This window comes from Procambarus clarkii, chromosome 48 (assembly GCF_040958095.1).
Source record: "Procambarus clarkii isolate CNS0578487 chromosome 48, FALCON_Pclarkii_2.0, whole genome shotgun sequence".
Taxonomy (NCBI): Eukaryota; Metazoa; Arthropoda; class Malacostraca; order Decapoda; family Cambaridae; genus Procambarus; species Procambarus clarkii.
Window position 1 is genome coordinate 6637693 of NC_091197.1, and position 16336 is coordinate 6654028.

Genomic DNA, 16336 nt, shown 5'->3' on the forward strand with positions numbered 1-16336 from the left:
AGAAAATATAAATAAATAACTTTTTATAAACAAAATACAAAGTTATTTTACCAGACGAACGACTCTTACCAACTGCTGGAATAGTTCTTAAGACCTATGGATCTTAGGTCGTCACCAGACGAGCGCCCAGCACCGACTGACCACGCCGGCTCCTCATCCCACGAGGGGGGCCTCACCCCCTCCCACAGGGGTAGTTGGGGTGAATCATGTTAACCGTTAACAACTCTGCGGGTAATTACCGGGTGATCCATTCCTGATTTATGGAGAGAGAGTCACACGAATAGTCTCGACTCCACGACTGTGAAGAATTTTCATATTACAGACTTTGTACATATAAAGGAAATATTATCCGCTGAATGAACGTAGAGTTACATGGGGAAGCAAGAAAACCCCGTGTTAGAGGGTTATGATGTGACAACTGTGAGAGATACTGTCAGTGAGCGATGTTGACTGTGGGAGGCATTGACTGGGAGGTACTGACTGTGGGAGGTACTGACTGTGGGAGGAACTGACTGTGGGAGGTACTGACTGTGGGAGATATTGACTGTGGGAGGTACTGACTGTGGGAGGTACTGACTGTGGGAGGTACTGACTGTGGGAGGTATTGACTGTGGGAGGTACTGACTGTGGGAGGTACTGACTGTGGGAGGCATTGACTGTGGGAGGTACTGACTGTGGGAGGTACTGACTGTGGGAGGTATTGACTGTGGGAGGTACTGACTGTGGGAGGTACTGACTGTGGGAGGTATTGACAGTGGGAGGTACTGACTGTGGGAGGTATTGACAGTGGGAGATGTTGACTGTGAGAGGTACTGACTGAGGGAGGGATTGACTGGTGGAGGTACTGACTGTGGGAGGCATTGACTGTGGGAGGTACTGACTGTGGGAGGTACTGACTTTGGGAGGTACTGACTGTGGGAGGCATTGACTGTGGGAGGTACTGACAGTGGGAGATGTTGACTGTGAGAGGTACTGACTGAGGGAGGCATTGACTGTGGGAGGTACTGACTGCGAGAGGTACTGACAGTGGGAGATGTTGATTGTGAGAGGTACTAACTGAGGGAGGTATTAACTGTGGGAGGTATTGACTGTGGGAGGTACTGATTGTGGGAGGTACTGACTGTGGGAGGTACCGACAATGAGATATGTTGACTGTGGGATAGAGTGACTCTGAGAGATACTGAGAGTACCTGTGAGAGGTACTGACTGTAGGAGGCATTAACTGTGGGAGATAGTGACTGAGAGATACTCACTGTTGGAGATAGTGACTGAGAGAGGTACTAACTGTGGGAAGTTTTATAAAGTGTCATGAAACAAATTGTTTCCTTCCATATGTAACCATAGACTTCAGGCGAAGGCTTCTTACCTTCTTGATAACGATGGTGATGGTGATGGTAGTGATGATGGAGGTGATGATGCTGATAATGACGATGATACAGTAGCTGGCTGTTGATCGTCACTGTATCGCAGTCTGAAATGATAAGCAAACACATATGATGATGAACAATAGGTTTTCTAGGAATAGTGCCGACACTCGCTTGCGAGAGGCACAGTTATCTTGGCCACTTCAGATATTGTACCGATAAATGCGATAAGACCGGCCATTACTGAGGCATCACAGATTGCAACTAGTTCTTCACCACAGCTAGCAGCACCACAGCCAGTTCTTCACCACAGTTAGGAGCACCACAGCTAGGAGCACCACAGACAGTCCTCCACCACAGCCAGCAGCACCACAGACAACAGCAACATGCTGTGCTTGTCTGTACTGCTGTTGGACGTCCTCCTGCTGACTGCTGCCACCCAGGACAGTGAGGAGCAGCAAGTAGGTCACATTGGAGAAAAGCCGTCGACAGTGAGAGGTTTGGGTGGTTGACCAAGGCGAAATGTTTACAATAGGGTTGGTGGTCTTTGGGTGTCTGGTGGGTTTTCGTCAGGGGATAGGTTGTGGAGCTGGCGTCCCGGCTCAGTGTTATGTCGTGGTGAGGGAACATGGCAGACTTCCTGGTTGGTTGTGTCGTGCTGATGTTTCCCGTGGTGTGTCGTGTCCTTGGGGATGCTGATGTTATCTCTCTTAGGCCTTGAGTGATAAAGTTTTCACTTTTTGAATTATCCTAGTTTTCTAGCCATTAATTTACTATGTGCTATTATGGTGGCGGTCGCCTAGGGGTTAGTCCGGCCGTCCACGTAGTACGGTAAGGATTTGATATAATACCAAAGACAAAGACATACGTCTTTGTCTCAAGAGACTTGAGACTTAAGGTGACTACAGCTCACCTTGAGCTGTAGTCTTTTGGGAGGATGGTCGAAGCGATGCTGGGCTTCTCAAGATAGGTAGGATGGAAGACGAGCGAGGTCCTCGTAATACAGCCAATATGGGTTTTCCAAATCCTAGTGGGTGCAGTATCAAGTGCGATTGTCTTCTGTTTGCTTCTGCCCCCTCCAGGCGTGTGCGTGGGAGGTGCGCAGAGACGCTGCCCACGGCCACCGTCCACTAATCAGGAGCCCAGCTGTACCAAAGATATAAAATGCTCCCGCTGGCGGCACTTTGAATGTGTTGTCCAGACCACACACTAAAAGGTGAAGGGACGACGACGTTTCGGCCCGTCCTGGACCATTCTGAAGTCGATTGTCTTGACTTGAGAATGGTCCTGGATGGACCAAACGTCGTCGTCTCTTCACCTTCTAGTGTGTGGTCTGGTCAACATACTTCAGCCACGTTATTGTGACTTATCGCCTGCACTTTGAATGTGGTTCCCACCACACTATTTAGAAATCAACATCTATCATCTATATTTCAAAACAATTTTGCTTTTATCTACTTTAGTCCACATGTTATGTTCAGGGTCCAGGCAATTTTTTTTGGCCTCAATGGCATCCAGCCTCGGCTGACAATGTCCGTCGAAGCTCCGTGACCGTCTGGTGGAGATGTTCTTCAAGGCCTCACCTAACTTCATTAGGTTTTGCTCACATCTTTCATTATTTACATTTGTTTGACATCAGAATTCTCCTCACATCGTCTAGTTTCTACAAGAAAATTATGTTCGTGTCCACTTGTGTTTCTGCGTTCTCACTAAGCACTGTCTTCCTCTGTGGCAGCGTCTCTGGGTCCAGGTTTCTGCAGGTCTACCTGTGTTCGTCTCCCTCTAGATGTGTTCCCTTCCTTTGTCTGCTTCTTGCAGACGTCCTGCAATAGCCGCATCACTTCCATCTTTTGTTCGAGTTTTCACTCTGTTGATTTGTTGTTGCGTCTATAAACGATACTTTTGTGCCCTTGTTTCTGTTCCTTCTTAATACCTTCCTTGTGTGTGTGTACTCACTCAGTTATACTCACCTAGATCTGCCTAGTTGTGATGGGGACTCTCAACTGTCAATCAGCTGATTTTTTTCCCAAACATACACCCAGGAAGCAGCCCGTAGCTGCTGTTTAACTCCCAGGAACCTATTTACTACTAGGTAAACATGGGCATCAGGTTAAAAGAAACTGTGCCCTATGTTCACATGCGTGTGTGCGCATGCACCTGATAAGACAAGCTGTGATTCAAAATCGGGTCTGTCAGTCCAACAGACACATCCACAGTAAACATCTTCAAGTGCTAGGGTGATACTAGGGTGACACTAAGGTGGCACTAGGGTGACACTAAGGTGGCACTAGGGTGACACTAAGGTGGCACTAGGGTGACACTATGGTGACACTAAGGTGACACTATGGTGACACTAAGGGTGACACTAGGGTGACACTAAGGTGACACTAAGGTGACACTAGGGGTGACACTAAGGTGACACTATGGTGACACTAGGGTGATACTAGGGGTGACACTAAGGTGACACTAAGGTGACACTAGGGTGATGCTAGGGTGACACTAGGGTGACACTAGGATGACACTAGGGTGACACTAGCGTGACACTAGGGTGGCACTAGGGGTGACACTAGGGTGACACTAGAGGTGACACTAGGGTGACACTAGGGTAACACAAGGGTAACACTTGGGTGACACTAGGGTGACACTAGGGTAGCACTAGGGTGACACTAGGGTAACACTAGGGTGACACTAGGGTAACACTAGGGTGACACTAGGGTGACACAAAGCTAATACTAGGGTGATACTAGGGTAACACTAGGGTGACACTAGGGTAACACTAGGGTAACACTAGGGTGACACTAGGGTAACACTAGGGTGGCACTAGGGGTGACACTAGGGTGACACTAGGGTAACACTAGGGTGACACTAGGGTGACACTAGGGTGACACTAGGGTGACACAAAGCTAATACTAGGGTGACACTAGGGTAACACTAGGGTGACACTAGGGTAACACTAGGGTGACACTAGGGTGACACTAGGGTGACACTAGGGTGGCACAATGCAAGTCTTAGCATGTACTTTATCTTTGTATACAAATTAATTAAGTTGATAACCCAGACTGGTGTTTGAGTTATCTGTCTGTGGGTACCGACCTGTGAGATTTATATTTATTTAATTTATATGAATTTATATTTACGTTAATTTATATACTTCGATAGCAATTTGTATAATGATAAGTGGACTGTATTTCTGCAATAATCTCTTAATCTCACAAATCGATCCTCTACACATTAGGGGGGTTTATATTTATATGTATGCAGCCAATCAAACTACAGTAACTACATACATTGAAGAGGTTCCTTATCTTATAGTACAGCAGGTTAGTCCACCAGTTATAACTAGAGTGTAGACACCAAATTATCCTCTTTGAGGTAGCTTCTATCACCCAGTAACTGGTGCACATAATCTTGCATCCTCGTCTTGACCTGTCAAAAGTGCGCTAGCTGTGAAGCCAGAATCCTATATATGACAAGCTATATCAGAGAAAACACTATACAGTACATGGAACATTAAAGACCTGGCTTAATTACCTTTAGTTTGAGGCTTCCATGTGATCTAACCGGATAACCCTACCCAATGACATTAATGGCCACTAATGATAGATAATGGGTTTCGGATAGACACTTAACTTGAATTTGTAGACAGCGTGTTGACAATGGTACACCTTTGGCTTCCATAACACTACGTCCAAGTAAATTTAACAGGAGCCGAATTTGCTCCCGTGTGAGCCTCTGGTCTCGTATAACAATGGCTGCCCTCCTTCCCCACTCACTGACGCCTGGCCTACTTGTCCAGATGTCAGAAAGTGATAGAAGGGTCACATTTACTCTACTTTAATATTGATAATTAAGTTAATTTATATAAGATGTTTTTATGATGGTAAAGTCCAAAGACTTATGTATTTAAGAATAATTCCCACCATAATAGGTGGTGAATTATAATAGTATGTGGTGATGATATCCCGTTTTCTATAGACGGTAATTCCACTACAAGTTACGTTTTCTATGGGTAACTTGTGGGTAATACAGCTATTATCTGTATGATTATTAAATGGTGTCGGATTTTCCGACATAATTCCCCAGGGGCTGCTCACGGGTCGAAGTCCTAATTAGAACAGACGAACACCGATACTCCTCCTTCGAATTATTTGATTAATCACACATTTGTGTGTCTGTTCGTACAGGACGGATGTCCCGTACTAGAGTTGCAGGGGTTAGAAGTCTAATGCGATTTCATTTCCCTGTCAACTCTTGAAAGGCTAATATTCAAGCCTTATTACATATTATTTAACCCAGAAGACTGAATGTGATCAAATACTACAGTCAAGTATGATTCAGGGACTGCAGTGAGATCAGTGACATTAGATATAACTTGAAGTTTCTTCAGGTAACTGGTCACTGATATATAAACACTGAGGCCCATGGAATGCATCTTGATTAAATAATAAATGTATCAAATCAGTCATCAGATTTATTGGGGTTTTAATTTAGTTAATTGATTCAGAAGATTGAATAGCTCATCATTAAAGTAAAGTATGGTTCTGAGACTGCAGTGGGTTCAGTGACATTGGTCGCAGTGACTTGTAGCTGTTTTAGGCTACTGTTCACTGATTTGCCACTGAGGCCTCATGAACTCATCTCCAGCTTTAAATGATGATACTAACATCAACTTCTGTTGGTATAGTCAGCTGTAATCTCCTTAGTATAATGCTACTGGAGAAATATAATCAGCTGACAAATTTAGATTTCTACTGGTATTGTTTATCTGCAGGCATAGGTCTCCTCAGGCTTGATACTGGGCCTGAGAGTAATTTACCTCCTGCAGACTTTAACATGGTTATGCCCTGATATTTAGTAGGGCTACCGATGAATTGATGGTAGTAGTCTGTCCCCACAAGGACAGCTATTTGGCATTTGATTTGCTCAAATTTACCTGCAGCTGCTTGATAATAGCTTTCCAGGTCAGCATAATCAACTTGAGATTGTTGTGACAAATCTTCACATTTCTTGATCTGTCTTGTTAAGTGGCCTTTAAGACCTGCAAGGGTTCTTTTCATTCTCCCTGCATTATCCATACTGGCTCGTTGGTGAAGCCTTGTGGGGCTTGTACTTGGGCTGCTCATAATACTGAACAAACACTAATGGTAGCCTAGGGTAAATTCTGAACTCACTAGGCAATAATCCTACCTCTACTAGAGGTTAGCACTTAAAATTAATACACATTATATATATACAATCATACACACTAATGATTTGAGTGATAAACCAGTGTCACTGGAAGTACCTTTAGGTTAGCTCTTCTATATCACCCTAGGATGGTAGAGACACTAATTAATCACTCAAAGGTGTAATGATCATAAGTAAATTATTATATATACACAACTCAACTCGAGTTGATAAAAATTACACCCAAAATAGGGTCTGGACCATTCATTAATGGTGTTAGGTTATTCAATATAGTACAACTGACTATGGTAATAATGGGACTAGGATGAACGATAATAGTTCAACTAGTCAGTGGTAATATCCTACCCTGTTGTGGGTTGGCAATTAGTAAATATTATATTGAGAACACTAGTGCAGTATATATTAAATGATTCTCTATTTTGGAGAAATAATATACACAATTATTGATAATAGCCTCTTAATTAGCCTCTATGAAACTTCTAATATTATCTAGAAGTATTAAATATTATTAGTGACCTCGCGAAATAAACTCCACAAAATTCGTAGAATCACGCGACACCACAGCCACTACATTTGGCTGGCTTCAATATTAGCGCTGTCATTTCACGAAATAACACGCCACCAAATATCTGTGGGTGTGCATGAAACCGCTGACGAAGCTGAACTGGGCTGAGGGAGGCTCCTGAGCTCCCACGAGGCAATGCCGCTGTCTTGACTGGCTTTGTTTAAATAACACTGCACTAGTATATTTAATGAATCCACTGGTTTGGTTAACTGGTTCATCCGGTACTAAGATGACCAAATGTGGGTTCAAAGGATCAAATAATCCGTCATCCGGTTCGAAGATGACCAAATAATCCGGTTCCGAAGGTCCAAATAATGTGGGTACCGACCTGTGAGATTTATATTTATTTAATTTATATGAATTTATATTTACGTTAATTTATATACTTCGATAGCAATTTGTATAATGATAAGTGGACTGTATTTCTGCAATAATCTCTTAATCTCACAAATCGATCCTCTACACATTAGGGGGGTTTATATTTATATGTATGCAGCCAATCAAACTACAGTAACTACATACATTGAAGAGGTTCCTTATCTTATAGTACAGCAGGTTAGTCCACCAGTTATAACTAGAGTGTAGACACCAAATTATCCTCTTTGAGGTAGCTTCTATCACCCAGTAACTGGTGCACATAATCTTGCATCCTCGTCTTGACCTGTCAAAAGTGCGCTAGCTGTGAAGCCAGAATCCTATATATGACAAGCTATATCAGAGAAAACACTATACAGTACATGGAACATTAAAGACCTGGCTTAATTACCTTTAGTTTGAGGCTTCCATGTGATCTAACCGGATAACCCTACCCAATGACATTAATGGCCACTAATGATAGATAATGGGTTTCGGATAGACACTTAACTTGAATTTGTAGACAGCGTGTTGACAATGGTACACCTTTGGCTTCCATAACACTACGTCCAAGTAAATTTAACAGGAGCCGAATTTGCTCCCGTGTGAGCCTCTGGTCTCGTATAACAATGGCTGCCCTCCTTCCCCACTCACTGACGCCTGGCCTACTTGTCCAGATGTCAGAAAGTGATAGAAGGGTCACATTTACTCTACTTTAATATTGATAATTAAGTTAATTTATATAAGATGTTTTTATGATGGTAAAGTCCAAAGACTTATGTATTTAAGAATAATTCCCACCATAATAGGTGGTGAATTATAATAGTATGTGGTGATGATATCCCGTTTTCTATAGACGGTAATTCCACTACAAGTTACGTTTTCTATGGGTAACTTGTGGGTAATACAGCTATTATCTGTATGATTATTAAATGGTGTCGGATTTTCCGACACTGTCTGAGAGATATGGAGAATAATTTCTCATTCCTCACTTGGATGCTCTGCCACAACATAATAAGATTATAGACAGTGCTCATTAATCATCTATATAAATAATCATTATTAGCCTCGTGGAAGAGAAGCATTATATTTAACGAGTAATTTGTGTCGATGTTTAACACAAGAAGTTCTTTAAAATAATTCAAACATTTATGATATTTATGCCTACGAGATGTCTGCCTTGAGGTGCTTTCACGTATCAATGTCCTCGTAGGTCGGTCTCTCAAATGCTGCCTGACAGTCCGGCCAATCAGACTGTTGGTTGCCGCTGAAGCATTTTGATGTAAAACTCACATCACGGTTGATCAGATCCCTTATGGAGGTGTTTATCATGTTTCTTCTTATCCCTGAAAATGGTCGGCTTGTTATGTTATTTGTATTAAGATGGAGAATGTATCCCAGCTCCTTGTCTCCTTATTCCTGCTCCTTGTCCCCATATCCCAGCTCTTGCCCCCATATCTCTTCCGAGAGCTAAACAGTCCTACTGGCTTAGCAATGTCTCCTGATAACTACCTTACCCAGATGTACAGAACTGTCTCTAAGAGTATGTGCTTCACACTTAAGTGTAACCTCTTGTCCAGCTGCTCAGTACTAGTTACACAAACTAATAAGTGTGAGGACACTTTAATTATTTCTGACCCATTAGCCTTAGCTTACTTATATATAAAATATTTCAAAAAGTTAAGTATAGTATACATTGACGTTCTTTTTCTTTTCAGAAAGAACACATAGAGCGCTATTTCCTAAGAGTTGACGGTAAGTCTTACAGATCATTACAAAGAAATTGAATCTAATATTTAAAAAAATATTTTCTGCTGTTTAAAGTTTCCGTATAAATGGCAAGTTGCTGGAATTATAACTATATTAATAATAATAATATAAATTATAATTATAATTATATTTAATAATAATACTAGATGCTAGTAAGTCAAATTTCAGGATATTTCAGGTCTCTGGAGATAACCTCAAGTATAGAGTAACATCACAACAGCCCTGGCAAGGGGTCCAGCCTCAAGTAGCAACTACGGTCATCGTCGAAAGCAAAACACATCAAAATATGAGAGACAATATTCACCACAGAACAGGAAGATCCCTGTACACTCTCAGGTCCCATAACCAGTCACACTGACACCAGCGAACACTGCAGTTATTGCCTTCACTTGGATACCTGGACGAGAAAGAACAGCCAAAAACCCATAAGAAATGTAATAATTGGACAGTTCTCAATACCTCATGCCTTCCAGTGTTAACAAGGGTACCTGCATGATGATCAGGCTAATCCAGGACACGTTCCAGTAGGAAACAGACTGGTCCAGTCACTCCTTGGGCAGATCCTCCAGCGCCTTAGAGCACCAGTCTAAACTATGACACCCAGAAAAATTATTGCAAAAAGTAAAGATGTGAAGACTGACTGAGAGACTATGTTGTCTCTCCTAACATCATGGGACGCAAATTTTGTCAAATTTAGAGAAACACATTTGGATCTAGACTGTGCCAGTGTATACCCAGAGTGCAACCTTACAGGAGAGCGCGCCTCGAGACTGAGAATTTCATGTTCTCACAGTGAAAACCAAGCCAGATAATTCGGAGAATATTTACCTTCGCAGATAATAATAAGATAAAAGAGGAGTAGACAGCGACTAGCGACGAGAATAACATAATTGACTAAGCCTGGAAATAAAGTATTATAGAGAGAGTAGACGAGGCCTGATGGCAGCACCTCACCCCGTGACATCCAGCCCTCAACCAAACAGATGACTCACGCTGGAACCAGAACAAGAGAGCATTACTTAACTATATGATAAATACCCATACACATATTAATAAATACATCAAATACAAAGGAATTACAATACTATAATAATAATAATAAACTGATAAAAGAAACATTAGAAAAAGATATCTTATTCAATAACACTATGTAGCCAATTTGTATTTTCTTTATTGTTCGATACTTCAAAGTATAGAAAATGGTTGATATTCCCTTTAAACTTTGCTCTGACTTTTCCCTCGGACAGTTTATTGAAGACGTCTTGAAGTTACCTGAAGGCTGCTGACTTGTGAAACAATGTGTCACAGCTCTAGAGAAGGAGTCACCAGCCTTCAGGTACCTCCAAGACATCTTCCCTAAACGGCTTGAGGCAAAAGTCAGCGCAAAGCTTGAGGAGAATAACAACCATTTATTATATTTTGGAGGCATGACCAAGGAGGAAAATTATACACTATCCAGGCACAAAAATATTGTTACAGTGTAAAACAATATGAACAAAGGTAAACAGGCACTACAACTCACTATGTACTTGACTTACACTTTTCCTGTGAACAGAAGTTGTCTGTAAACAGGGACAATGGAAGCTTGCGAAGCTTATCAGAGATCCTGTAAAACTCTCACACGCGAGATCACACGCTATATATGTGACCGAAGATATCATATTGCCTTGTGCGGATATCATTCCAAGAATTAGTGATAGATAAGATAAATTGATTGGGGTTTATATTAAACATACCCCGGAGAGGGGTAAACTGACACGTGATTTAGAAGTTATTGATCAGGACAATATATATATATAATATATATATATATATATATATATATATATATATATATATATATATATATATATATATATATATATATATATATATATATATATATATATATATATATATATTCCTGGAGAGCGTACCGCCCTATGCAAAATAGGTAAATATCACAATAACCAAAGATGCACAATACGTCAAGCACCTAACAAATTGGTACGTTGACGTTCTTGTAGAAACATGTTAATGAATCTGACAACGAGGTTTATATCAATGAATTTATCAAGAACCTCCTTTATGTGTTTCCTAAATTGGAAAGATAGTTGACAACTTTACTGTTCAAAATTTATTTTAAACTTGTAATGGAATTGATGCATATCGGCAAAAAACTCATTTTGCTTCAACATCTACGGAAACCTGGGAAACATTGAATGCAAGTTTGCAGTGATCACAGTATATACTCCACGAGGGATGAGGTGAGTTGTTACCCAGCGGAAGGGACTGAATAGTCTTGACTTATAGTCACTGGTCGGCCTGGATGGAAGGTAGGTGGAGACGTAAAAAACAGACGCCAGTTCTGTCTTGGCCTTGGTTATGATAGGATATACCTAATGAGATTAGACATAGCGGAATCACTACACATCAAAAGTCCCTCATGCAACCATCAACCCCCGGCTTACAGGAAGGTGCATCCTCCTCAGAATCCAGGACAGAACTGTGAGCGAGGCCTACATACTGCCCCAACAGACCAAGGTTACGTACACACTCAGTATAGTATATTGTACCACTGCCTCCCTCACACACCAAGACTATATAATCAGAGAGTTATCTCCTCAGGTGAAGGGCCGCCAGAGAACGTGACGGTGATCGGGGCGTCGACAACGTCCCTCCTGGTGTCCTGGGACCCGCCACCAGTCACACCTCAATATTATGAGGTCGACATTTTCAATATTGTTAGTGAGGTTGTATACGACACCTCTTATGTTGTTGATGGCCTGCAAGTGTGCACCTCATATATCGTCACTGTGACATCTTATTACAGGGATAATCAATATCCTGGCCCCATAACTCAAGGAACAACACAGTCATCAGGCAAGTGCTATTGGGGATCTTTCACTGAGATTACATCTTCTGATGTATTTTACTTTATTCGTGGTTTTAAATGTATTAAATATCATAAAATTGTATTTCAAACTACTTTGGTCGTGGAAGAACATTTTTATGAAGTTTTACTTTACATTTGAATGAGCCATCATAATTTCCTTACACTATTCTTAAACTCATTTCTCCTTATAAGGGTTCCCACCCCCTCTCCCAATTTTCAGGGGGAGAGAGAGCTTGTTAGGGTTTTCAAGGGTTAGGGTTTGATACCCCTCCCCCCCCTAAGTCCAACGATTTAGTACTCTCCTCATCACGCAACCCACAACAGTTGGCTAACTCCTGGGTACCTGCTTACTACTGCGTTAACAGAGGCACCGTGTGACCATTCCCTCGGATGAAGCACACAGCAGTTGCCTAGCTTCTGCCCGGGAATCGAACTCGGGTCCTCTCGGTTGTGAGGCGACTCCGCTAACTACTTCCACATAGGCCAACACGTCAGTCTTATTAGTTCAATAAAAATGTCAGATTCTGACCAGATATATTTACAGTAAATGCCTCACTATCACTTCCCTGCCCTCACTATCACTTCCCTGCCCTCACTATCACTTCCCTGACCTCACCTTCACCTCCCTGACCTCACTCTCTCCCCCCCCCCATCTACAGATTAAGTCTACTCTCATCTCAGTGTTTGTAAACATTTAATAACCAGAAAGAGGAATCCTCAGCCAAGTAATTACCCATCTCGCCTCCACCAACAAAATATATGAATTTCCTTCCGTTTGGCTGTTTGTAAGTCCTATGTGCTTATGGGTTTCCCTTTGCTGTATGTAAACACTGTATAAGTCAAACTCTTGTCTGCTTATGCATATAAACATTTAATATGTTCGCGTTGTCACTGTCTCACAGACATGTTGAATACTTACTTTCATATTGATATAAAATTATACTTCTCCACAGTGCCGCCACAACCACAAAACTGCAAAATAATCTGAACAAGTAAAAGGAAAAGTACAAGTCCAGTGGAAGACCAGGACTTTCCGGTTCTTTCCAAGTGTGACATTACCAACCACATTATCGTGTGGACGTGGGACGTGCTTTGGAGTGACGAGGAAGGGTCAGTGGAAACCTTCACCACGTCCAACCAATACACACTGAGTGACGTCACACCCTACTCCAACCTCACCGCTGAGATCAGCGCCGGCACTGACGGAGGCTTCAGTACACCATTAACTTGCTCGCTGGTTACGTCTCAAGATAGTATGTCTTCGTTTTTAAATTTGTTTAGACCATAATACCACTGATCAGTTTTCTTTCCTTGACGTGGAAGCATCCCGTCACTTTTCAACTCTCTAACCCCATGAATGTCTGCTCACCACACTTGTCAGAACTCTTCCCCCCTATCGTCAGAGTTCATCACTTAACTTACCAACATTCTCTCCCCAAGTGTAATCTACCTCACCTCAGGTACACAAAAAATGTTCATTCAAGGCCACACCAGAGGACTCTGTGGTTCAGTAACTCAGTATGAAGACAACACTAGAGTGTTGAAGTTTTTTTTCAGTGCAGGTTTGTCCTGGACGAGCCGTGTCCATTACCGCACCTTGCAGTCTCTTTAGAGTTATATTTTTCCCTTTAACACATTTCTCCTTTTCTCTTCGTCTTTGGAATATATTCTCAAGTATTATTCTACGGAAAAATCATCCAGTCCTAATCATCCACTATTGCAAAGCCATGGTGCATAACGTGACATCTTTCATCCCTCCAGGTATGTTCAAACAACCTTTCCTGTAATATATCAATAAGCAATCCCATTATCGTTGATGGCTCTAAATTCACAGCAGGTGTGGGATTTTGGTTGTTATACAAACGCAACATATGAAAATCATTTTGAGGCAATGTAGTGACTTGAACCAGCGTTCTGGTGATTCCCAGACACCTGCTTTAACAGACTCGGCCATGATGGGCTAATAGTCGACCAATCCGGAACTCTATTGAATTCACTGAGAGGTTCTGGAGGCCCCGAACTGGAGCCCAACCAGAATTTTACACTCGACCCAACCAAACCCTGGCCTACGGTATGGTGTTTACGCTCTTACGACCCACAACAGATTACAGTGAAATCACAATTGCGGGATATATCAGTGAAAACTTTTCTGTGAATTCAGTCGAGTTCCGAGTTGGTCGACTTTTAGCCCATCGTGGCAGAGTCGGTTAAGGCAGATGTCTGGGAATCACCAGAACGCTGGTTCAAGTCACTCCATTGCCTCGAAATAATTTTTATTCAAAATTAAGCTTCTTATAGAAATATATATTACCATATATATTAGTGAGATTGGGTGGATATAAATAGGAGCTACCTCGTATGGGCTATTGGCCTTCTGCAATTATCTTGAATCCTATGTTCTTAAGGTCTTCTTATGTTAACTCATTCATCAATACCTCTCTTTAAGTAATGCAACAATCCAACGCCAATTACTTCACTCGAAAATTTGTTCCGTAAACCTAGAACCGTATTTCTACAAAATGTTTTTTAGTCTAAGCTTATTCACTTTCTATCCATTGTTTCATATTATATTTTGTGCAAGTTTAAAGTCACATTGGCTTAGAGCTCCGTCCTGATATTAATCTCTACACATTGTTCTCACAGAGCCCGGGGCTCCTGTTATCGTGAACACAGCTTCGTATGAAGCTGGCTCAGCGACCCTCACCTGGACACCGCCTGTTGACGCCAATGGAATAATCCTAAATTATAGAATTACATTAAAGAGTGAGGAAGGTTCTACTGGGACTGTGGTCGATGGAACAGTACTGACGACTGTGTTTGAAGACTTGCATCAGTGTGAGAGCTACAGCTTTAGTGTTGCAGCTAGAACTACAGTAGGTTATGGACCGGAGTCTGAAGACAGCAGTGTTTCCATCTCCGGAAACAGTAAGTTTGTCAGGTTAATATAATGGTCTCAAACCGTTATTATAATTAACGTTTACAAGAATTAATGAAGTATCTTTTAAATATGAACTGATGATATTCTCACATTATATTTCCTTATAAAAATATCATATAACATACTCTAACGAAATTATGATATCACATGTCCCAATAATTTTCTCACTTGACAGACACTGATAATTTACGCAATTAATTAGAAAGCTGTACTAAACACATTATTTGACCCCATAGTTACCCTGAAAGAGGCCATCTGCAGTGTTGATGAGAGTAATGCTAAGATGTGCTGGAGTGCCAACTACCCACAGTGCCAAGTGTCATACTATAACGTCACCTGGAATGGCACTGTCAAGTGGTCCGACCAATCAGGTGTGTCATCGATTGACTGTCTAATTGTTATCTTAAAAAAATAGTAATATATTAGTGAAATTTAACTGTGTTGTCAGGTTGTTATAATTTCATTATATAGACTGATAACAAAAATTAACATCTTTGTATCAGTGACTGGCAGCGGTGTTTACCTCTGGGCGGGTGCAACTGAGAACTGCTACGTGGTGAATGACTCTGTGCCATTTACGGACTACACCTTGTGTGTCGAGGTGGAAGACCTCACGTCTGAGACCTTCTGCTGCTCCTCGGACACACCAGAGTCTGGTGAGTCACATCTTATTATACCTTGCAGGAACGCACTTCACTTAGTGGAAGGAAAAATGTGGTTTCTTAGATTTCCAACAGCAAAGATAACATTAAATTAGGTTCATTCACAAAATATGAAGTACATAAAGTTGTGAGCTTGTGTATGTAATATAAGAGGGCATGTGAGATGCTTTTACAAGCGTAAATGAGCGTTTTATATGAGTACTATAGTAAATGTAGCAGTGTCTTCAGAGATGTATTTAACTAAAGAAGTTCTGAAGCTCATTTAACTCAAGGATTTCTTATTTCCTCTCAACACACACACACACACACACACACACACACACACACACACACACACACACACACACACACACACACACAGAGTGGTACATGGTTGGAACAAGTTAGGTGAGAAGGTGGTGGAGGGCAAAACCGTCAGTAGTTTCAAAGCGTTATATGACAAAGAGTGCTGGGAAGACGGGACACCACGAGCGTAGCTCTCATCCTGTAACTACACTTAGGTAATTACACTTAGGTAATTACACACACACACACACAGAAAAGATATGAAGGATTTAATCAGTAGGAATTCTCTTAATTAGACAACCGATGATTGAAAATAGGGTTCCAAGAGCTTGTAAC

The 16336-nt window shown here is 41.6% G+C and overlaps 2 protein-coding genes across 2 annotated transcripts in view; both read left to right on the plus strand.

Moving 5' to 3' along the window:
- LOC123764643 (phosphatidylinositol phosphatase PTPRQ) overlaps positions 1-16336 on the plus strand; it is a 78670-nt gene that overhangs the window by 38743 nt on the left and 23591 nt on the right. The window contains exons 7-10 of the mRNA XM_069302465.1: positions 13132-13368; positions 14759-15040; positions 15290-15424; positions 15557-15709. Coding sequence (XP_069158566.1) covers positions 13132-13368; positions 14759-15040; positions 15290-15424; positions 15557-15709 — 807 coding nt within the window. The remainder of the gene's footprint in view (positions 1-13131; positions 13369-14758; positions 15041-15289; positions 15425-15556; positions 15710-16336) is intronic.
- LOC138351026 (receptor-type tyrosine-protein phosphatase delta-like) lies at positions 1602-13136 on the plus strand. Its single transcript, XM_069302521.1, has 4 exons — positions 1602-1825; positions 9189-9225; positions 11848-12102; positions 13069-13136. Exons 1-4 carry the CDS (start codon positions 1751-1753, stop codon positions 13101-13103), a joined length of 402 nt encoding a protein of 133 aa, XP_069158622.1. The 5' UTR covers positions 1602-1750; the 3' UTR covers positions 13104-13136.

Excerpts from the sequence above, each read along its gene's own strand:
- LOC138351026 (XM_069302521.1), top strand. The coding sequence starts at position 1,751 with ATGCTGTGCTTGTCTGTACTGCTGTTGGACGTCCTCCTGCTGACTGCT. Across the intron at positions 1,826-9,188 it reads AGGACAGTGAGGAGCAGCAA|AAAGAACACATAGAGCGCTA; the intron begins GTAGGTCACATT and ends TTTTCTTTTCAG. Across the intron at positions 9,226-11,847 it reads CTATTTCCTAAGAGTTGACG|GTGAAGGGCCGCCAGAGAAC; the intron begins GTAAGTCTTACA and ends TTATCTCCTCAG.